Below are 24,021 nucleotides of genomic sequence, written 5' to 3' on the forward strand. Positions count from 1 at the left end.
AGATACTTACGCTTGGCCCTACCTCATCTCTTCTCCAGTGGGCTCTGCCTATTTTTAGAATGTAAAAGCCAGCAGGATGACTATGCTGCAGGCTTTATGTCTTCTTAGTACTGTTGCTGCAACACCCTGGTGTAATGACGTCCGTAGGTACCTGCTCAGGCAGCTGTGCCATTGGGAACTCCATAAAATGCCAGTACTGTAGCTATGATTAATAGTCATATGATGTTTAAGTCATCAAATGCACACCATCCTAAATCCAAACTGAATTTATCTGAAAAGTGTCACAAAGACCATGAATGTTTGGAGAACACGGTATACAAAAGCCCCGTGTTCTTTAAGTGTAACAGTTCTGATATAATTTGTTTTCTGCTGGATTCTTGTAGGGGACTAAAACTGCCACACTTTGCCTCCTCAGAGAAAAAAATTGCACTCTCTTTACAGGATTTTTGTTGTTGTTGCTGTTAATTAAAAAAAAAATTTGTGAAGACAAAAACTTGTATTTTGCAGCCTACAAAATCATTACAGCATTGCAGTGTGGTTTTCTGATTCTAGCTTAATCATTCTCACTGATTCTGTTCTTCTGAGAATTTACTGAGGGGAGTAACACGCTGTTCTGGAAAATCAGCCAAAGTAAAGCACAGTAAGACTCAAATATCAACAGAGGGAAAACCATTTTTACTTTGAAAATGAATATGAAGGTTTATTATAGAATATTGTTACTATTTTTATCTCTTTTTTTTCCTCCAAATCTTCATATTCTATTTGTAGATTTCTCATTTGTCGGTACTCATTAGGTATCACATTTACACTGTTATTCCAAATACAAATAAAAAGCATATTTTTAATATCTTTTCCATTTTAGCTATTGATTGGTGTCTACTACTCAGTAAGTAGTAGATCTAGGCTAATAAGTTATGTCAGACCTGTGCTGGCTAGGAGGATTGTGCTGAGATATGGAATGTGGTTGGTTTTCCCAACAGACTTGGGTATGAAAAGCCTGGGAGCTATGGCCTTGTGTAGGAAACCTATATAACAAAGATTTGCTCTTGAAGGTTGTAATTCAGTTGCTCTGTAGAATATTTTCCAGATTTAATAGTAGCATTGGACGCTACTTTGGCAACTGACTAAATATACGAGATTGAGAAGTCCTGTAACATTCCCTCTGTTTTCCTTTACTTAGAGAAGAATTTTGCTGGATATGGCAGATTGACAGCTGTGATTCTGAATCTTTGTCCTTAACTAGAGCTAGTTTTCAGTGTGCAACGCATCTTCTGAACTTCCTAAATAATGCATTTTTGTTACCCTATGTGAAGACCAGCTTTAAGCCTGGATTAATGCACTGGAGTTGGAAGGGACCCTAACAGGCCACTGTGCCAAATTCATGATAGTAGGATGTAAATGGTCTCATTGAGATCATCTGCATTACTCTTCAACACAGAAACTGTGAAATGGCTTAAAGTGATATTAGTAAAAAACTTAAATTGGTTTTAAATATACAAAATTCCCACATGACAGGACTCCAGCACGGATACTTTTCTCCACTTCTTTTCAGTCTGAAGGGGTCATGCTTTATTGAATCTTCATTTGTCAGTGTACAAGATGTACAAGAAACTTTAATTTTCTTGAGATTTTTTTTTTAACCTGTAAGACAAACTGTGAGTTAATGAACAATCAGAATATTTTACCAGCTAGGCTTTAGGCCATTTCATATATTGGATAGTACTCCTGTTTTAAAAATGTGAGGGTACATGTGACTTGCTGTTTTCATTTGCTATTTGTAGTCTGTGCATGGAGGCCTGCATCCTCACTGAAGTCAGTACAAAGCTTCCATTGACCTCAGTGTTGCAGGATCAAACCCTTAGTCATTAGCATGTTGTAAAAACGGCTGTTGTCCCAGCCAATTTCAATGGGCCTGGCTACAATTGTTAGTTGTTTAACCTAAAAATTAGCTTAGCAATTACAGCTGAAACTACATGTCAGACTGTTGATACATAGGAATACATCATACTGAGTCATCAGGACTCTAATGATACTCTTAGACTTTTATAATTATTAATGTTCAAGCGAGAGATTCTGAAATTCAATACAGATTGAAATTTCCAGATGTGAAGGAGATTCATATTCTGTGAACTCCATTTTTTGTGTTAGTCCTTTTGTTCTTTAAACAGCAGTATCTAGTTGCCTTCTTTGCACAACCAGAAAGCTTACTTCTTCCTGCATTCATTCACATAAATCTGTTCAATCAGTTGTCCCTTTTAACAAACAGCACAATCTGAGGCACAGCTGAGAAAGTTCTTTTGTGTGTGTTTTAATTAGTTGCATTAAACTGCAGTTGATCTAAAACCAATATGTCAGAATCAAATAGCCAAGGTTTGGAGACAGTGAAATCTGAACATTGCTCAGTGTTCTGCAAAATGGGTTTTACATAGTACCAAGGATTCTGGAGAATCCAAAGTTTAAATGATAATCTGATTCATGCCATTTAGGCCCTTTTTAACTGATAGTATAACTAAGGTTTAAATTTAGTTTCATTACATAAGCATAGACATAGTATGTCTGAAAGAAGTAAGACATCGTTTCATACTTACTGGCATAAAGGACATTATAAAAATGGATAAGAGATCAAAGCTATATATGATGATGACTTCTATTAGTATCAGTTTCTAGCATTTTTATGACCACCCCCAGCCTTGTGCCAGTGCTGTATTTCTTTGAGACAGAGCAGAACAAAATATTAGCAAAACAGTAAAGGCAGTTATTAAAAAAATAAACCCACAACTCCATGTTGTTCAGTTCAAGCTCAGATTCAGGAGAAACCTATCAGAAAAAGAAAATCTCATAAGCCAGGACACATTAGTTTATGTTTGTTTGTTTTGTAAAGCATTAAAGATATCTATTGCAAATAATGTGGTGCACTTTCATATCAAAGTATTACTCACAACATGGACGGTACTTGGAGGTAATCCGAGTCTCCACCCTGCTCAGACACTATTCTTCCTTCTCAGGGAATTTCAGTTCATCCAATAGATTAGGAGTCCAACTACTTCTTAAGAGGGTTGGTAATCTGGTTTTTTTTTAGGTGTTTGAAATACAATTGTTTTCTTGCTTGTTTTCATTCATTGCAGTATGTCACCTATGTATTTATTTAGATAAGTATTTGAATTATATTTGTGTGTATGAAAGATTATACTATATTTTTATAACTACATTTGTTTAAAAACTTTTGTAGGAATAATCGAAATAATTGTTTAGTAGCTGACATTTATCATGGTATATTCTAATTCCTCCCTTGTGTTGGTCAAAATAAATAAAATAATCCTTTCTAAGAGTCAAGGTATAGAAAAGGCAAAAAGCTTGGTTTATAACGATGAGGAAAAACAATTAGGTAAAAATGGGAAAGCATTGGTGATGCAAATTTGCAGTAGTCAGCTGAATACTGGATTGGAATCATTAGCTCACTCTGCAGAGGTCTCAAGATTGTCATTCTGTGACATAAATTTCAATTAATTATGGACACTGTTTCAGTATGAATGTAGCAGATGACCTGAGCTGAACCCAAGTTAGATGAGAGGCTCATTACCAGTAACAGTTAGCAAATAGGAATTTTCCTGCAAGTGCAAACTGAAACACACAGTAACATACCTTCAGAGAACCAAGCAAACACTTAATTCTCCTACTCATTCTCTAGGTAAAATTTGTGAACACTCAAAGATAGTGGTTGTGGAATGCTTCAATCTGATCGAGCTGCAACAGCAACCTACTGAGTAACCCATAGTGAAAAACAACACCCTGGTGCAGGTTTTAATGCTGTATTCAAAAATAAAACTTAAGATCTTTTCTGAAAAGAAACCTTAAAAGTGTTGAAGTTGATCCAATGCCTTTCAAGTTAAACTAAAGATTCCTGCTGACTTCAGTGAGTCTGGATTGAGTTTAAATTTCTTATTTGCCCAAGGAAGCATTAGCACTGTCAGAATGACTTTCATCACTCTAAACTGGATTAGTGATACAGTGGTCATTTAGCATAAAGTCATAGAATAATTGTGCTTGGAAGAGATTTCTGGAGGTCTTCTTGGAGGGAGTCCAATCCCCTTAGCTCAGTGCAGATTCTGCAAGATGGGATTGCTGAAGTCTTTGTCCATCTGAGGTCTGGGTATCCCTGAGGTTAGAAATTCCACCTCTCTACGTATGCGTTTCAGTGTTTCCAGTTAGATTTTACTGTGCTGTGATTTTTGTCCATTGCCTCTTGTCTCATCACTGTGTATTTCTGAGAAGAGTCTGGCTTTGTCTTCTCCATATCCTCCTGCCACATAGTTGAATGCATCAATAAAATCTGCCCTTATCTTTCTCTTCTTACAGCTGAACAAAGCTGGCTCTCTGTCTTCATCATGGTGCTCATCCACTGCACTTTCTCCTGTATGCTGAAGAATTTACTTATCCAGGAAAGGACAGCAGGAGACTGCTTACATAACTTTTATTTAGGTTAGTATCTTGCCCATTGCTCTTACTTCTAAAATGCTTTTAATCATCATTTAGAAACTCAACTATTCAAAAGAAGATGTTACTGTCTTTTGTGACTTGCTGATCCTCTCTGGGTTCATACCTGTGCTGCTACAGAAGGCTGATGGATCTGCAACAAAGCACCACATTGCTTGCTCTGAAGCTTAATGTCAAGTATAAGATGAATTCAGAAAGAGGAATAGGTGAAACATTCATCAGATCAGAAGTACATCTTGGATTTACATTCCTATAGATTTTAATCAAAGCTTCTTGCAGCACAGCATCCTATACACTGTCAGAGAGGAAGTGTCATCTTCCTGACAGACACATCTGCCTGATCCTGGGTAGCACAGGAATCTTTGTTTAGATGTTGGTACTAGTCAGAGCAGTTTTAGAGCCAACTTTTTATTGGGTTTGGTTACAGCAAGTGACTGTTGGGAATATTGGGTGCACCAAACTTTCCCAGCACCAGCAAGTCCTATCTTTCAGTGGGTTCACAAAGTATAGTGCTCCAGTTTGATTCCCTGACATCCAAGGATTTTCTCAGATGATTAATAGTATCATCTATTAAATATAGTAAATAGTAAATATAGTAAATAGTAAATATAGCAAATAGTAGAAAAAAGCCCACAAGTAGAATAAACTTCTGGAGCTCCTTACATAACACCTTCATTAAAATGCCAATCACAGCTTTCTACAAAGAGCCAAGTGGAACTGTGATCAACTTTTTAGGCCATGTTCACATTTGGACTTTTTGCCTGAGAAATTCCACAGGTTCACATGCTTGATTATGCAATTATTTTCTTGAATTCATTAAATACAAACAAACAAACTAGCCCTAAAGCTGATCTTCCTTGTAGCTTATATTCTGATAGTAAAAGGTATAGAAACAAAGAAATCTGTTTTCTGTTATTTTATTTTATTTTTATTATTATTTTATTTTTGGTCTTCAAAGCCACAGTTGTGTATGAAGACTTTCTGATATTTTGTGTTTTGCTTTGGGAAGGCCAGCAGAGGGTGCCTGAGTTAGAAAGCAAACCCTATTCCCAGATTTGTTCTGAAATCTGACTACAGAGGAGTAAAAAAAGATGTAAACTTTAATGTAGTGCACTATTAAAACCAAAACATTAATGAAAATAGAAGGAAACTAATTGGCCAGGAAAACTGCACTGTTAAGATGTTATCAAAATAGTAGTACTAATAATTCAGAAAAAAAATATTCATTTTGATTAGGAAAAATAGTTTTGGTTATCTGATCCAGTCATTGGCTAATAGTTACTAAAGGACAGGTTCCCTGAACCATCTGTTTGTCAGATTTGGGAGACATTCTTAAATGCTAGCTATGACACACTTTAACAATAAACTAACTATAGCTGCCTCTGTGTAAGAAGATGGAGGAAATCTTTCAGTGCAGGACTCAGAACAGGTTCTTCATTTATGCTCCCTGGCCACCCCACAACAGTTTGCTTCTGCTGACTACAGCAGGCTGCTCAGAGAGACTGAGCTCTGCAGAGTCTGCCTCTTTTGGACACCATGTTTGTTTCCTTCTGCCATCTCTCACTTAACGTTAAAACAAAACAAAGTAGCATTATCAAAAGATACCATTTTTTTCAATTAACCTGAACACGTTCTGTGTTTTTGGTATTTGTATAAACAAAGGTAATTTAATCACAACCCTCAATGTAAACTAAAGGAAGTATTTTAAGAATAGTAAATGGATAATACAACGTAAGGACTCTGAGTTCCTCTAGTGTGCCACCGTACAAAACAAATCTTCATATAAATAGCTCATCTCTTGGAGAAGAGATTGGAGTTTTACTGGATTTCTCTTTTTATTTCTCTAAGTAAAAGTACTTCTAATGACAATAAACAGGAAGAGAATTCGAAGTATGTGGTCTAAAAGAATGGACATAGCTGAAGCAGTCAGTCCTGATCTTAAACCTCTGAATAAAATTCACTGTTTTGTGAAGAAGTTGCCTAACACATCTGGAACACTGAAGTGGCATTCAGATACCCAGTTAGGGCATTGATGGCATCTTGATGTGCAGGAGCTCTTTGGCTGGAGGCAGATGTTCTGTTTAGCAGATATCATTGATATCTGATATATTGATATGTTGTTAGTACAAGCACACCAAGCACTTCTGAAACAAACAAAAAGCCAAGCAGCTCATAATTTAACTGAAAAGCCACGGATTTGAAATCTGGAAGAAGGGAAGGATCAAGTGTCATTGCAGGTAACTGGGATCTCTGCGTTGTTTTGTAGCTTCAAACAAAAGCGTCACACTGAGTAGAGTGTAGAAAATGTCTCTAGCTTCTTATATTGACACACTCCTTCTCAGTATGGATGCCGTCTCAGGGGATGTCACAAAAAGTCAGTGACTTCTGTCTGTAGACATTTCCTGTTCATTCTTATTGCCATTGTCTATTTTTATATGACTATTTTGTATTTTTCTGACACTCTGTTGTTCTCAGATGTTTTGTTTGCTACATATTTTTATTTCTGAGGGAGAAACCAATGAGGTATAGGGAGAAGAGAGAAGAAAAAAATATTAATAGTTTCATCAGTTTAAGGTTGGATTCGCTTAAGTAAATGGTTGCGAAGACTTCTGTAACCATCTGTGCTGTGTCTGCTGCTAAGTAGAACAAACTTTTGACTTTCTGGTCTTGAGGCCATTGGGCTGAACCTGGCTTGTGTCTGTAGCTGATACCCCTCAGACACTGTTTGGGAGAATGTGTATGGGCAGAGCAAATTGTGAGCCATGATAAAGTTATAGATGGTCATGGGTCAGTGCAGAGCTCATGCCTTGACATAATCATACCTGCTAGAGGCAAAAAAAAAAAGTGATTTCTCTAGTTTACCACTTATTGCTTGGGAACAGGTTGTACTAAACTGTAATGCAAGAAGACAGTTAAAATGAATAATAGACACAGTAGCTCAAGTAGTAGTTCTATTCAGAACCGGCTTCAGAACTTCAAGTTTTAAATGGATGTGAGTTTTCCGCATAGAACATAAACTAAACCAACTGAAATGAATTAGATGGAAGGAATAAATAAAATTAAGGAGAAAAAAGAAAAGATGGATGTTATTTCATTCCAGTCTCTCTTTAAGTGACCAGAGTAAGAAGGTAGGGAGAAGGAGCTGTGTGTGTCAAAACATTAAGACCGAGCAACACACTGAAACCTGAAATGAGATTAGGGTAGCTAGGGATGCAGAGGCTTAAATGCACAAAAAATCAGAGATTTAACTCAAGAAGCTAATTCTGAGCTGGGAAGGAGAGGGTTTGTTCTTTTCATAACTGGCATAGTAAGAGCAGAAACACACCTTGAACTGGTGTCTGAATAAAATGATTCCTCACATTTAGAAGATTCAAATGGATGTCCCTTACACTGGGTATATTTTTAAGTTTTCAGTAACCTTTATTAGAGAAGAAAGAACATACTTTAAAATAATAGCTTGCAGCTAAAACAGGTATAAATAAGAGACTGTGGAAAAAGTGGATATATCCATTGTCTGACCATACAGATTTATGTAAGAAATGTTTTCAGCACTCAGTTACATTTGCATGGAGGGGTCTTTGCTTTGACGTACATTTGCTTGTCTCTTCTAGCAACACTAAGCCATATGGAGTAGGTAACATTCTGAAGCAAAAAGCACAGAATGAGAGCTGGCCTCACTTCACTTGCACTCATTTTGTGATGGACTCTCTAAAATCTTGTTTTCCTGAACAAAACAAAGAGCTTTTATCTGTAGAAGTTGTTGTCTTGCTCAAAGTGAAGAGGAAATAACCGGGAAAGGGAATGCAGTGCTGCTCTATTTTTTGCTATTCATTTTAATGTTACTGTACATGCATAAATAATTTAGTGAAGCAAGAGCATTTTTCAAATTCATGTTTTACACAGACACTGAAATAATCTCAGCTAATTGCACTGGAGCTTTATTTGCTGTAAAGTGGATCAAAGAAATTGCATCACAGTACTGCGGAAAATATTCGCAGCCCTGCTCATGGTATTATTACCAGGGCTGGCAACAGGTCTTCTGAGTCCCCCTTATGAACAATCGAAGAGTAAGCACTTCACCCACAAGTCTGTGAAAAGTTTACTCATTTTATACTGAAGTTCTCCTGGCAGTGTTGGGTAGTCAGAACTGCTGGAAACTTGTTCTTGCAGACTTAACGGAGAAAGTGGTTTTAAACCTTCAAAAGAAGGAGAAATCTACTAACTATTGTAGGAAAAGCTGGACTGGAAAAAATTGGCAACACCTCAGACAACTAACAATGTATATATCCATAGAATCATAGAATCGTAGAATGGCCTGGGTTGAAAAGGACCACAATGCTCATCCAGTTCCAACCCCCTGCCATGTGCAGGGTCGCCAACCAGCAGACCAGGCTGCCCAGAGCCACATCCAGCCTGGCCTTGAATGCCTGCAGGGATAGGGCATCCACAGCCTCCTTGGGCAACCTGTTCAGTGCGTCACCACCCTCTGAGTGAAAAACTTCCTCCTAATATCTAACCTAAACCTCCCCTGTCTTAGTTTAAAACCATTCTGCCTTGTTCTATCACTATCCACCCTTGTAAACAGTCGCTCCCCCTCCTGTTTATATGCTCCCTTCAAATATTGGAAGGACACAATAAGGTTCTCTGGAGCCTTCTCTTCTCCAAGCTAAACAAGCCCAGTTCCCACAAACTTTCTTCATAGGAGAGGTGCTCCAGCCCTCTGATAATCTTAGTGGTCCTCCTCTGGACCCATTCCAAGAGCTCTGCATCTTTTCTGTGCTGGGGGCCCCAGGCCTGAATGCAGTACTCCAGATGGGGCCTCACGAGAGCTGAGTAGAGGGGAACAATCATCTCCCTGTCCCTACTGGCCACTACTCTTTTAATGCAGTCCAGAACACAGTTGGCCTTCTGGGCTGCAAGCGCACATTGCCAGCTCATGTCCAGCTTCTCATCCACCAGGACCCCCAAGTCCTTCTGCACAGGGCTGCTCTCAAGGAGTTCTCCCAGTCTGTATAAATGCCTGAGATTGCCCCAGCCCAAGTGCAGCACCTTGCTACAAAATAGGAGCCTTAAGCATGCTAACCCAGAAGCCCTGCACATCTTCTGTAGGTGTCATTGGCTGTAACTCATGCTTAAGGCAACCTAACTTCTCTTACCTATTATAGTATACTGTATGCTATGAATACAGTGGAAGGTGTTCCTGCTAATGGCACAGGGCTGGAGTTAGATGATCTCTAAGGGCTCTCCCAGCCCAAGCTATTCTATGATTCTAACACATGTTGACGACTGGCTTTGCCGTAGTTCTTCCACTTCCAGGTCTATAAGCATGAAAACGTTGATCTGCCTAAAATGAACCAGAGAGGAATGCAGTTAATTAAACCAGTAGAGAACTTTGTGTATTAGAACAGATTAGTGTATGTATGTTTAGGTCTTTACAATTGGAGACAACTAGTTTATGTAATTGCATATGGATTAAAAGACCCAACTCTAAGTAGTACATTGAAAAATTCCAATCACTTTTTTCTGTTCTTTTTTTTTTTTTTTCCCTGCCAGCCATTACTCAATGGAAATAATTTCACATAGTCCTGATCTGTCATCATGGCAGTGCCTATGTATTTAAGTGACATAAGACAATTAGAAAGCTCTGTGAGTTTTTTACAGTGAACCTAGAAGAAAAAAAAATGAAGTATCACTTTGGTAGTAGACCAAAATTCTTTCTTTCTGTTTCAGAAATACAACCAACTTCTAACTTTGTCTTGTTGTAAACTGTAGAACTTGGCTAGATCACCTGAACCTAGGGAATTTGTATAATTTACTGCTGTAAAACTGATTCTTAAACAGCGTAATCATATTACTGTTATAGGCCTAAAAAAATTTAAAAAAGTGTATGCTTTACAGAGTATGTCCAACTGAAACCAAAGACATGTAAGTGCATGCATATTGTTTAAAGCATAGTTAAGTGCTTTGCTGAGTAAGGATGGGTTGAAACAGATGCTGGAGTGCCTTGCCAACCATGGTTTAAATAATTTCCATCCATGAATGGATGTCCTTCCCATAATGCTCTGTTTGCAACATGTACATTGATACTCTTTAGCCATCATAGGAAGAGGAAGATTTATGGCATGTCACTTTCTCATTTCTATGGTGAAGCTGAAACTTGCACATTTTATGCACTTTTTGAACTGCTTCATCTCCAGCACAGAAAGCACAACGTCCATTTTACTTCTGCTGAAGTAAGTGGAAACCCTGAAGAAAGATGGACGTTGATCTAAACTTGTAATGGAACAAGGAAAAAGATACACACACTGGAAGAATATTAGTATCTACAGCACAAATAACCATTTTCTGTAACAGTATCAATGAGAAAAAAACAATATACTAAAATCAGCGTGAGAATAAATGTAAAATGAAGTGCAAAATGACAGGATTCTGGGCACTTGGAACTATGTAAGAAATCCATATACACTCTGATGATGCATTCTGATATGTCTGATACGCATATTTATAAGCTTATATATGATAGGTTTATGCACTGCGTAACTTTGCTTTAAAATTTGATTAATTTTTGATCCTGATTCTGAAATTCATTCCACTCACCTCTGGGTATGGGTTACAATATGGCTATTAGCAAATAGAACTAGAATATGAAATTAGCCTAGTTCACATGTCTTAAAAGTTCTAGGGTGGTGGGCAGATAAATTGTAAGACAAATCTCATCTTTTCTTAGTGTTGAATTCTTATCATTCTAATTTTGCCTCCTACTCCTTTTGTTCCTAACAATTCTAACGCTATAAATATTGTCACACAGAAAAAGCTGTGTAGGTATTAAATAAAAAGCTCTGCCAAAATAGGTCTAATTGGAATCATAAAGCTGAAAAGGACTAGTAGAGTCCGTTTTCAGTCTACTGACACATTTTTAATTTAGTAGCATTAGTAGTATTGTACATTAATTATTCGTTAATAGAGATCCCTTGAGAGTTTGTATCATTGCACTTATGCACAAGATCTTCCTAATACTTCATGACTGCAGAACACATTTAATATATGGAAAAAGCAATCTAGTCAAATGTGTATTTCTGTCTTTGGAGGCTTATGGCATCTTATTTTGCTCTTATTTCCATTGTTGCCAATATCGCTGGTGCAACGGGTGGTAGCAGGAATAATGCACATTGCCATGGTATGTTCAGACTTTAATTGATCTGTTATCTGCTGTCACAGAGTCAACACAGGAAGTCTCACCAAGGCTGGCAGCAGGGTGTGGAGCAAGACTGTGACCTCCTAAAGAGGTAACTATTTTGTTTTCAGAGTCATGTACTTCAGCCTTGCATTTGGCTCTTGCAGTTCACTAGCACACTTGAGTACTTACAAATAATAGAATGTTTACTGGACTCCGAAGTGTCATCTGCCTAAATCACAGCATAAAGTGCAACAGACCTGTCATTCATTCTTTTTATGGACAGGTTGACTTTGGTTAATTGAGTCTTTAATCCTCAACCATGTTTAAAAACTGTTAGCAGTAATGGCTTCTCCAGAAAGTGAAAATTAGCTTCTCTGTGGAAACTGAGCTCAGACCTTAGAAAGATAATTTTTTTGTTCTCCTTGAGAACTTAGAGTTGGTCAAATCCATGGGCATGAACCTTTAAGAGATCTTTCATTTTGCTTTCATAATTTGTCATGTAGCTTTTCTCTAAGCAGTTGCTGATTCTGAAGCAACACAAAGAGCATATGTTACTGCCAGTACTCAAAGCTATACTTCCAGGATGGAAAGCCAAAGCACCCCTGGCCATCAAGGTAAGACTGGAAGCTGGCAGCCCGGGACTCCCATCAATCTTTTGCCTGTTGTTTTGATGCTGAGAAGAAATCTTACGGTTGGGCATGATTGGGCAGACTGTTTACAGAAATCATAGATAAAAGCCACAGACTGTGGTCGCTTTACTGCTTTTTAGCTGAGGGGGCTCTCTGAAGAAGTTTTTTCATAGACTTGAGTCAGTATAATTAATATAATTTCTTAAGTATATTTATCTATCATTATGATAACCAAAGAACCACAGAATTGTAGAATCACTCAGGTTGGAAAAGATCATTAGGATCATCTAGTCCGACATTTGCCCCATCACTACCGTGCCCACTAAACCATGTCCTTCAGTTCCACATTGCATCAGCACAGCAGGAATACAGATCCAGAAATGGTGAGGCCCAATCCTGCAAATGGCACAACCGCCAACACCTACCCATCAGTGCCACAAAGTCACCAAGAGCGCATGCATGACCACAGGGACAGAGGTCAGAACCAACGGAGCTGACTTGTCTCACAGGGTGGCACAGAAGGAGCATCACATCCACAGGCCATGTCACCTGATATTCTTTTTGAGAATTCTTCAGGGAAGGTCCTGCCTGCCTTGTAAAGGGAGACCCTTTGAGTTCAGTCCAGCCACATGCCTCAGAACAGAGGTGATGCCATGGCCATGGCAGCCCAGGGCAGCTGAGAGGGACTGCGCGGGGTGGGGCTGGGGCGTCTGTGACATCACAATGCGGGGCTGGTATTGAGGCCATCAGCAGGCAGCGGCTGCTCCACTTTGGCCTGGGCCAGCGGTGAGTGCAGCAGCAAAGGGGAGGGCTGTGCTGGGCCGGGCGCAAACACCGGCCCGCGAGGGGTTTGGGAGCCTGCAGTGATGGCAGTGAGTGCTCAGGGGAGCCTGCGAGCGGCTCTCTGGGCAGTCGCCACCAGTGCTGGCCTCAGCTCCTGCTGCCTCCCAGCTCCCTCGCCCCCACTCCTACCTGACCCCAGGGGCTGTGGCTCCTGGCCCAACTCCCCCAGCCGTGCGCGAGCTCCCACCCAGCCCCACTGACCTCCCCTCTCTCACTTCTTCCAGATCATGGCTTTGGCGTTTGTCTTCTCGTTGTTGGCGCAGAGAGTGCCATGTGTTGGTGATTATTTGGATGAGGAAACCCTCAACCGCATGCGGCAGCGTGAGGTGTATCTGCAAGAGCAGATGACAAAGCTGCTGCTGGAGATAGAAGAGATGGAAGTGGCACGGAGCAGGATGGGCATGCAAGCCCTGCTCTTTGCTTTGTTGCCATACTGGAAGATTTTTAATTTTCTTTGTCTTTTCATCCTTCTGTTTTGGTTCATGTGGAAGATCCATAGAGAGTTTCAGAGGGTTGAAGACAGCAGTGATGAGGAGAGCTCCAGCAGTGAGGAGGAGCAGCAACAGGAGCAGCAGGAGGAGCAGCAGGAGCAGCAGGAGGAGCAGCAGCAGCAGGAGGAGGGGGTAGAAGAGGAGCAACCATTTTTCCTTCCTGGTGCTCTCTGGTCAATCCAAAGCCCTCAAGTCAACACTGAACATACGCTGTTGCTGTTGAGTGAACTCATTGCTATTTCCCAGTATCTCGTATCAGATACTTTCTATCCAGTGCCACAGCACCCCATTGGGGTGGGTGGTGCCTACGAAGGCTGGTATCCCGTTGAGCATGAACCTGTCCTTTGCGTGCTTGTGCCCCTGTTGGCCCCCCGTGGGCATGTTTTCCACCCGGATCTGAGCACCATAGGGGAGCTACCAGCGAAGAACTCCCGTATCCATGTAGCGCTGGAATGCACGTGCGGGAGGGAGCAGGAGATGGGCATGCAGTGCTTCCTCCACGCCTCCGCAGAAGAGCTGAGAAATCAGCAGCCCAGCCTCCTACACAACCTCTGCACTGACTCCTGCCTAGATGTGGAGAAGACTGCCCGCTGGTTCCTGGTGCTGATCAGAAATGCCTGGAAATGCATCCCTGCGTCTGCAACATGCAGCATGAATGTGGTGCTGTCCAGGCGCTCCTGCAGGCTTCGTGTGAGAAATATCTTCAGAAGCACCTCCATTAAGCTAGTGTTTGGTGTACAGCAAGACAATACAGACATCTTTCTGAGCAGCCAGGAGACTGACTACCAGGAGCCTGGTGGTACTCCCAGCACGATCTGGCCACAGAGCTGTGCTGTGGCAGAGGCAAAGTTCTTCCAGCATGTAGCCAGCCATGCCGAGGATGACCATTTCCACTTCAGATGTATGCAAGTGTGTGCCTATATCCTGTCGGGCCACAACTTTTCTACCTATGAACTAAAGACCGTGTTCATGCACCTCCTGAATGCCATCCCTTTGGAAAACTGGCATGAGAGGTATTTTCTGCTGCAGATGGATGACATCTTTCGCTACCTGCGCTGCTGTGTGGAGGAGAAACGTCTGAACCACTTCCTCATTGGAAATGAGGATGTGCCAGCAGAGATTATCTTGCCACAAGATTTCCGAGAGTCCGAACCGCTCAACCTCTTTCAGCACCTGGCGCAGGATCCGGACAAACATGAGCAGGCACTGCAGGAGTTGGAGAGGCTGGAAGATCGGCTCACAAGCATGCTGATCTATGGGAAATGAGAAACGCCCACTTGTCCCACAGCTAAGCACGCTGGACACAGAGAAGACACCACAGCAGGTACACTCTGGGGCAGCCATACCCCATGCCAATGAAGAGGGTGCTGCATGGGTTGAGAGCTTATGGGTCAGAATAAAAGTGAAGGCCAATAAGACTGATATTATCATGGGAGTCTACTACAGGCCACTCAACCAGGATAAAGAGACAAGACACTTCATAGACAGTTGGGTGAGGTCTCAAGGTCTCTCCCCCTTGTTCTTGTGGGGGACTTCAACTTCCCAGACATCTGTGGGATTTATAATACAGCAGATAGAGAACAGTCTCAGAGGTTCCTAGAGTGTGTGGGAGATGACTTCCTGACACAGCTGGTGAAGGAGCCAACAAGGGGAAGCAAAATCCTGGACCTGCTGTTTGTTAACAGAGAAGGTCTCCTGGGGGACGTAAAGGTTGGAGGCCATCTGGGGCATAGTGATCATGAGATGCTAGATTTCTTGATCCTTGTTGAACCACGGTGGGGAGTCAGCAGAACTGCCACCTTGGACTTCTGGAGGGCAGACTTTAACCTCTTTAGGACCATGGTTGAGAGAGTCCCTTTGGAGTTAGTTTTGGAGAGCGTGGGAGCCCAGGAAGGCTGGGAATACTTTAATAAAGTAATTTTAAAGGTGCAAGAGCTGACCATCCCCGAGTCATGGAAGACGAGCCAACAGGCAAGGAGGCTGGACTGGCTGAACAGAGACCTTTGGCTGGAACTCAAGAGCAAAAGGAAAGCTTATGGTCTCTGGAAGAGTGGGCAAGCTACTTATGATGATTACAGGTACGTAATGAAGCCAAAGCCCAGCTAGAACTGAAGTTGGCCAGGCCCAAATTGTTGTGGTCAGTGGAGTTAAATGCAGTTGGTGACTGGTCATGAGCAGTGTCCCCCAGGGCTCAGTACTGGGGCCACTCCTATTCAACATCTTTATTAACGATCTTGATGAGGGAAGTGAGTGCACTGTCAGAAGGTTTGCAGATGACACCAAGTTGGGAGGGAGTGTTGATATGCCTGAAGGGAGATGGGCACTACAGAGGGTCCTGGATAGACTGGATCAATGGGCCAAGGTTAATTGTATGAGTTTTAGTAGGGCCAAGTGTCAGCTCCTGCATTTTGGTCACAACAACCCCAGGCAACCCTACAGGCTTGGGAGGAGTGGCTGGAAAGCTGCCTGATGGAAAGAAACCTTGGTGTACTGATGGACAGTTGGCTGAATATGAGCCAGCAGTGTGCCCAGGTGGCCAAGAAGGCCAATGGCATCCTGGCTTGTATCAGGAATGATGTGGTGAGCAGCACTGGGGAAGTATTCCTGCCCCTGTACTTGGCATTGGTGAGGTTTCACCTCATGTACTGTGTTGAGTTTTGGGCACCTCAGTACAGAAGGGATGAGGAAGGTGCCGGAGCAGGTCCAAAGAAGGGCAACAAGGCTTGTGAAGGGCTTGGAGAATATGCCCTATAAGGAGCGACTGAAGGAACTGGGGCTGTTTAGTCTGGGGAAAAGGAAGCTGAGGGGAGACTTTATTGCTCTCTTCCAATATCTGAAAGGTGCTTACAGCAAGAGCAAGGTTGGTCCCTTCTCACTGGTGACAGGTGACAGGACAAGGGGAAATGGTCTTAAGTTGTGCCAGGGTAAGTTTAGGTTGGATATCAGGAAAAACTTCTTTAGTGAAAGGGTTCTTAAGCATTGGAATAGGCTGCCCAAGGAGGTGGTTGAGTCACCATCCCTGGACGTGTTTAAAAACCATTTGGATGTGGTGCTCAGGGACATGATTTAGTGGAGGGTTGTTAGTTAGGTTAGGTTGTGGTTGGACTCAATGATCTTTAAGGTCTTTTCCAACCTGAGAATTCTATGATTCTATGATTCCTGCTTGCAGTCATACATCAGAATGCTGCCAGTTCTGTCATGATGTGGAAATTGACTAGAGTCCTCGACTTCTCAAGAATCTTGGCAAAATTATGTTAAAATTGAGATTAGATGCCCTCCATTCTGTACCAGTAGTTTTTAATATGTGGCCCATCCTTTCTTTTGCAAAAGCTTGTTTTGCAGCAAAATGGCCACAATAGCACCCCACACGTGCCACGTACCAGAGCACTAGCAGATGTACTGCAAGTGTCCTATGCTCAGCAGCCAACTGCACACAGGCTTTACAGACAGACCTGCTGAGGGCTGTGCAGTTACTCTGGGCTGTGGTAGCTTGATTTCCTGGGCTACATTAAAAAGAGTGTGGCCAGCAGGTTGAGGGAGGTGAACCTTCTCTCCCTAATCTGTCCTGGTGGGGCCACATCTGGAGAACCATGTACAGTTCTGGGCTCCCCAGTTCAAGAAAGACAGGGAATTACTGAAGAGAGTCTTATGGAGGGCTACAAAGATGAACAGGGGCCTTGAGTATCTCCCCTCTGGGGAAGGGCTGAGAGACCTGGAGCACCAGGTCTTAGGTACCTTCAGAGATGGGGCACCCACAGCTCTCTGGGCAGGCTGCGTCAGGGCCTCACCACTCTGAGTAAAGAGTTTTTGTGTAATTTCTTACCTTAATCTCCCCTCTCTTAGTTTAAAGACATTCCCCCTTGCCCTATTACTATCTGTCCATGTAAAAGGTCACTTCCCTCCTGCTTATAAGCTCCTTTTAGATGCTTGGAAGGCTGCAGTGAGGTCCCCTGAAGCCTTCTCTCTTCCAGACTGAACAAGACAGCTCCCTCAGACTGTCTTCATGGGAGAGGTGCTCCAGCCCTCTGAGCACTTCATGGGCTCTCCTAGACCTGCTGGAGGCCCCAGGCCTGGATGCAGTACTGCAGATGAAGCCTCACAAAAGCAAAACAGAGGGGGACAATCCCCTCCTTGTCCCAGTGTCACCCCTCTGTTGATGCAGCCCAGGACACAACTGGCCTTCTGGGCTGCAAGCACACACTGCTGGCTCATGCTCAGCTTCTTGTCCACCAGAACCCCCATGTCCTTCTCAGCAGGGCTGCTCACAATGAATTCTTCTCCCAGTCTGTACCCACAGCTGGAATTGCCCCGATCCAAGAGTAGTACCTTGCACTTAGCCTTGTTGAACTTCATTAGGTTCCCGTGTTCCCACTTCTAAAGCCTGTCTACATCCCTCTTGGGTGGCATCCCTTCCTTCTGATCTATCAACTGCACCGCTCAGCTTGGTTTTATTGGTAAACTTGCTGAGCATGCATTCGATCCCTCAATCTTTGTCATTGATAAAGGTGTGGGAAGAGCACCAGTCCCAAGACAGACCTCAGTGGGACACCACTCGTGACTGGCCTCCACCTGAACCATTGATCACAGCCCTCTGGCTGCGACCTTCCAGCCAATTCTTTATCCACCTAATAACAGTCCAGCCTTCAAACCCATTTCTTTCACTATCCAGACAGATGACATCAGCTGCCACACGCAGATGCGGATGGCCTCAGTGCTGCACTTCGAGCTGCTGTCTCCAGGTTGCTCCATGACAGGGAGCCACTGGGTAGCCTGAGGAGCAAAGGGAAGGCGGTGTCCCCTCAGACCCTCCTCACGGTGAGCTCCGGGTTTTGATCTCTGGGCACAGAGGTCCTGAGGATGTGTGTTCACCAGCTCTGCTCCCCTCGGGGGCACGTCACGCTGGGGTAAAGAGGGCCCCGCTCCCAGAAACCAACCTTCACCCTGTCACATGCGTGGCCTCTGCCCCACAAACGCAGCGCTTATCGCCGTAGCCTTGACTGCGCTAACGTGGGGCCGTTACCAACCAGCCCCAACCGGGGAGCACGGGCCACGTCCCAGGGGAGAGCAGAGCGGAGCCGCCCACCGCAGCCCGGCGGGGGAAGTGGGTGGAAGGTGAGGCGAGAGACGGGGAGGAGGCGGCCTGCGCTGGCTGCGGGCAGCAGGGGCGGCTCCCACCAGGCTGAGGCCCTCATAAGGGCGCGCAGCAGGCGGCGGGAGGAGGCGGCCATGTTGTGGGGTTGCGGGCTGTGCACGCTGCTGGCGGGCGGCGCCCTGCTGGTCCTGCTGCTGCAGCTGCTGCGCTGGCTGCGCGCCGACGGCGACCTCACGGTGCTGTGGGCGGAGTGGCGGGGGAAGAAGCCAGGTAAAGCCGCCTGTCTGCCTGCAGCCCCCGCTCGCCAGGAGGCAGGCGGCGGGGTCGGGTGCGAGTGCTGGTGGTGGTGGTGGTCATCCCGGGGGTGGGTTTCCGTGAGGGGAAGGGGCGCTGCGGTGCGTGGGCGTGAGAGGTTTCCTCGGGAGTTGGGGCTGAAGTTACCTCAGCTCCGTGAGTCTGAGCCCCGCTGCCCCAGGGGTTTGTCTGAAGAGCGACAAAAATCACCCCAAAACCAGCATTCTCAGCTCTTTATCCACAAGGTGTGCCGTGCCCTTCGCATGCACCTCCCTCCGGGGCAGCTGCAGAGGGACCTGTTGTGTAAAGCAGTAATCTGAAGTAACTTTGCGGTGACTGGGCTTGCCCTGTAACTACTGTTTTACATCTTTTCCGGTCATACGTCCGGTTCTGGGATAACAAACAGTTGTGCTGAGCGAGCACGTTGCTCGTAAGGCTGCACCAAAGGAGGGCCCGTAAGGAGAGGGGATGCGGTACTGCCTCAGATCCTGACTGCTGTGGAAGGGGCTCCTGGGGTAGTAAGGAGTAGCCTTTGTCAGCTGTGGGTGTGAAGACTCTAAAAAGCTATCAGGCAGGATTTTCAACTCTTGTGTCAGCCTTCTAATCTGTCTGTAGTTCTAGACGACTAAAGATCTGTAAGAACTCTAATTTTTACTTGCTTAACAGAGGCTTTTGATCAGATGAGCCACAAAGTTTGGAATGTTTCACGTTAGCTTAGCCAGCAGCCCAGTCTGAGATGCTGTGAGCTTTGGGTTTGGATAGCTGAGGTGAAAATGGAGCCAGAGCTGTCAGTCACTGTACAGCATCCTCTTGCGTTGCAGGATGGAGAAGCTGGTCTGACAGGTAATGGGGCAGAAAACATTGTAAACTGTCCTGTGTGTGAAGTGAAACTGGATGGTGGGTTGAGGCAGGGAGAAGCAGCATCAAGAAAATGAGTCTGGGGGGAATGTAGGGATGAAGATTTGAGTTTGAGGCAGTTGTTCATCTGAGAATGGTGGTGCAGGTGAGGGCTGGCATTGGGAAGGGATTGAGAGAAGAGCAGGGCAAACTCTGTGAAGAGCTTGGCAAGAGAGATGTTTGAAATGTGAATGTGGGACTGTTTTTTGTTACCGACCAATGGGGTGTGCAGCAAACTAGGAGCAAAGATAGAGGCCATCTTCAGGTTGTACAGAAGTGGGATAACGTGAGGATCATTTCCCTGTGGAGTTGGGTTTGAGCGTGTTGAGACAAACAGTAGCAAAGATGTTTCTTTATCCTGTGAACGGTAATTACAAAGAATGGCCTTCACGTAGGTAAGACTGGTTTCATTCCATTGATTGACTTCTATACGGAAGCATCTGGATTTCATCATTGGCAGATGCTGGATTATTTCCCATGATGTAAATATTTGTGTGATCAGGAGACAAGGGTTGCTGAGTACTGGGTGTCTTTCTTTGTGTTGTGTCTCATTAGCAGATCAGCAGTCACTCTGTACACTGTTTTTCACAGTCAGGGTAATGTTACCAAGCTAAGTTGGATCCTTTTATGTACCAATGTGTACATATGTGAAAACCTACTCCTTAAACTTTAAGTTAAGCATAATAGCGTGATTCTTTATGGGCACGGGCAGTGTTCTGCTTAAAACTTCTCCACCCCAAATGTTTTCATGAATGAAATAAAGCGGCAACTTTGTGTGATAGGAGCTTTAAAATGATGGAAAACCTCCCAAATATTGCTGAACAACAGAATCACATCTTGTAAGACGTGTGGTACTACTTTGTTCAACCACTTGTTTGTTATGCGTTATAACACAGTAGTTAATGGTTGGTAAAAGCACAGTCTTCTATTTTTCAATTTGGCACAGTTAATTTTTAAGCCTATTTGCAGTATCAACAGGACATTTATTTTAGAACCATCTAGGTTTTGATGCTAGATCTTAAAATTAAATTAACTCCAGTGCTTGGTAGCTATCAGCACTGAGAAATCAGTGGAAAACTCTCCTTATCTCAGTTAACTATTCTGTCCACAGAACAAGATCCTGAATAGTTTCAGTGAAGTTGCCCAGGAGGAGTTGGGAACAGGGGAACTGTGTGATAGAAAGAAGTGAGTTTGTATTCAGTAGCAAAAGGAGATGAGTGTAGTATACAGGGATGAAGGCATGTCCATGTGCTCTTCTCTTCACATACTACTTGTTTTCACAGGTTTTCTGCCAACAAAAAAAATTATCTGCTATGAACCCCCATGTTTCTTTTGGTTAATTTAAGGAATTGGGAATATATTGAAATGAAACTGTAGGAAGGCTGTGTGAATAAGCATTAGTGGCAGCAGCCTTCTGATACAGTTATTAATTAAAGTTATTCCTACAACTTCAGTGACATCTCTTTCCACTTCCCATGTTGATCACCTTAGAATACATCTCTCCTTTGGAAAATTAATTTCTTTAAGCAAAAGGAAAGACTTATTCTGTGGCTAACATACAGTCAGCTTAAAGAAAAAAAGAAAAAGAAATAGAAAAATAATGCCCATTGCCAGTACTGCAAACCCAAGTTGAGATCTGATTAGTCTTGAATGATCCCTGCTCTTCCAGTCTGATGGGAATATGATTTGGGTGTTCATCTCTTCATGGGATTTTCGTCATAAAGACTCCGAAGGTAGGAATTTGAGACAATTTAGTGTGGAGAGAAGCAGGAACTGATCCTGAAGCAGGAAGTAAAAGTTCACAGTCATTGGTTTTAGTGAAAAAAGAAGGTGGTGGTTCAGTGAGCTGAAATGTGCTGTTCTGGCTATTTTGAGAATTGAATATGCTTTAAGTTGGAGGAAGTGAATTTGGCTCTACTGTTAGAATTGTAATGTGAAATCCTTCTTGGTTAGCTAGAAATTGTTTGAATACTCTGTATGTATCTGGTAAATAGAAGGGAGAGCTCTGCTCTGCAGCCCTCTGGGTACTTGAGTCAGATTTTCACTAAGACTGATCTTGAAAAATATGCAAGTTTTAGTCAATATATGCTGAAGGTGCTTTGATATTAGTGCTTAAACTGTGTTCTAGAATTAAATGGTTGATCCATCTATTTTATCCAAAATCATCAAATATATCCCTGGAATGCTAAACTATTTCACAAGTTGCAGGGGTATCTTGGAGTAGGGGTGAGGGAATGACTGCAAACAAGGGGGGACAGGCTGTAAGAGGAGTAACAGTAAGGTACTACTTTTACTAGAGGTTTAACAAACGTACCCGGACAAGAACTGTGAGCACACAGGAAATTAATTTGTGAGCTTACATTTTAGTAAATCAGTGTACTCTACTCTGACCAATGCAAGAATTAACCTGCATCAGATGCAAAACAAAGTGGATGAACACCATTCTGTTTGTTTTAATCAGCCTTCTACAATCAGAGAACTTGCTTCTTTAAGCAATTCCTTGGGAACATTTTTGAGGTAGGACGTTCGTTAGGAAACATTTGCTCAGCCTTTTGTTTGGTTTTGCAATATAGCAACAGTTTTCTGTCATTTCCAAGAATTCCCCTCTTTCCTCTGAACCTCATTTTGATCAGGTCTGTGGAAATCCAATCCAGCAGAAATGCAATCAGATACCTTCCATCAGGTAGATAATCCATGTTTGTTCAGATTAGCCTTGGAACAAAGTTCAAGTGACAGTAGAACAGCGTTGAACAATTTCACAACTACATGTGACCAAAAAATAAAGAAGTCAAGATTTTATAACAGCCAATAAAGTTGAGCACAGGTCTTACAAACAGTATCAGATTGTATCTCTGCCCGTGACTTATATGTTTATTCTAGCATTAGCAACATGTGAACTTCTGTCCTGGTTCTTTTGACAGAAAATGAACTGCGTGGCAAGGTTGTCTGGGTGACAGGAGCTTCAAGTGGAATTGGAGAAGAATTGGCTTACCAGCTATCGAAGATAGGAGCTTTGCTTGCTATCTCAGCAAGAAGAGAGGATGAGCTGGAAAGAGTGAAAAAGAAATGCCTTCGTAAGTATGAGTTCTTGCTTCATGTGGCCAGTTCCACTCTTTCTGTGGTGGAGTTGCTACAGAATTAGTAACACACAAGCATGGGAATAAATTTTGTGATGAAAGTAAACTTTATGTATAACTCAGGCATGCAGTATGAGTGCCTTCAAGAGCTGGTGTTATGTTAAAATCACATTATTAATTCTGTTATAAGTTACTAAATAAATACAGTGGGGAAGGAAAGAAGCAAATGAAGGGGAAGGAAAGAAACAAATGAATGGGTGACCATTCTGCGTAGGTCACTTCACAAGTAATGCCTCCTATTTATTTCCATGGAAACTACAACATATGCAAAGAGCACAATAACACTATTTGAGAGAGCAGGTTCTTGGTTACAAAATGCTGTTTTCCAACATAGTTGCTACCATTATCTCTCCGTTTTTGTTCAGTGATGAACAGGAGCCTGTATGCTGTGCTTGTACAAATCTGAGGTGACCCCCTTGTGTCATAGCTGCTGTGACGGTGTTGGGAGTGCATGTTGCCCATGCAGTCCATCTTTTGTCAACACAAACAGATGGAAGACAGAAGTTGCCAAATCTGAATTATATGCTGGGTGTGGTAGGACAGTCCAGGCAAGACTTGCAATATGCTTCACAGTCTTCAAACTGGTATGTGGCTTGGTATTGTTGCAGGAGAAAGGATGTTGTCTTCTCTGGCCTAACTCTGGAAGTTTGAGCCTTCAGCTTAGTCAGCATGATGATTTACTGGTTGGAGTTGATGGTTTGTCTGAGTTTCAGGAAATCCAGAAGGATCACCCTTTCCTATCTCCATGCTGCTATTTTGACTCTGGCTTGTAGTGGTGGTACCACATCTTGTCACTGGTAATGATGCGATTCAGGGAACTGGCACCTTCACCCTTGTGTTGGTTCTGTAGGTCCTGACAGACTTGCATACAGTTATGTGAGTCACTTGGCACAAATTTTGCAATATTCCAGCATTGCTACCATCATTTCCAGCACACTGGAGCTGATAGTCAGCTCCATTCACAGTT

The 24,021-nt window shown here is 43.0% G+C and overlaps 1 protein-coding gene and 1 long non-coding RNA gene across 12 annotated transcripts in view; one reads left to right on the plus strand and one right to left on the minus strand.

Moving 5' to 3' along the window:
* Positions 1–24,021, plus strand: part of DHRS7 (dehydrogenase/reductase 7) — a 38,632-nt gene that overhangs the window by 2,187 nt on the left and 12,424 nt on the right. For 2 of the 11 annotated variants that reach the window (XR_006939474.1, XR_005860351.2), the window contains exons 3-8: positions 4,357–4,479; positions 11,713–11,780; positions 12,190–12,285; positions 13,368–15,712; positions 18,304–18,449; positions 22,839–22,949. Coding sequence is in view for 1 of the 11 variants with exons in the window: in XM_421423.8 (XP_421423.2) it covers positions 18,861–18,996; positions 22,839–22,991 (289 nt within the window). In the remaining 10 variants the exon portion in view is untranslated. Of the gene's footprint in view, positions 1–4,356; positions 4,480–11,712; positions 12,286–13,367; positions 15,713–18,303; positions 18,450–18,846; positions 18,997–22,838; positions 22,992–24,021 lie in introns of those variants that run through there. The other 9 variants (XR_005860353.2, XR_005860352.2, XR_005860359.2 and 6 more) reach the window with 9 other exon arrangements.
* LOC107053579 lies at positions 8,417–12,915 on the minus strand. The gene is made up of 3 exons (XR_001466962.4): positions 12,726–12,915; positions 9,651–9,838; positions 8,417–8,690 (listed from the first exon to the last, which is right to left on the minus strand). It is a non-coding gene; the product is annotated as an uncharacterized LOC107053579 (long non-coding RNA).

This window comes from Gallus gallus, chromosome 5 (assembly GCF_016699485.2).
Source record: "Gallus gallus isolate bGalGal1 chromosome 5, bGalGal1.mat.broiler.GRCg7b, whole genome shotgun sequence".
Classification (NCBI taxonomy): Eukaryota; Metazoa; Chordata; class Aves; order Galliformes; family Phasianidae; genus Gallus; species Gallus gallus.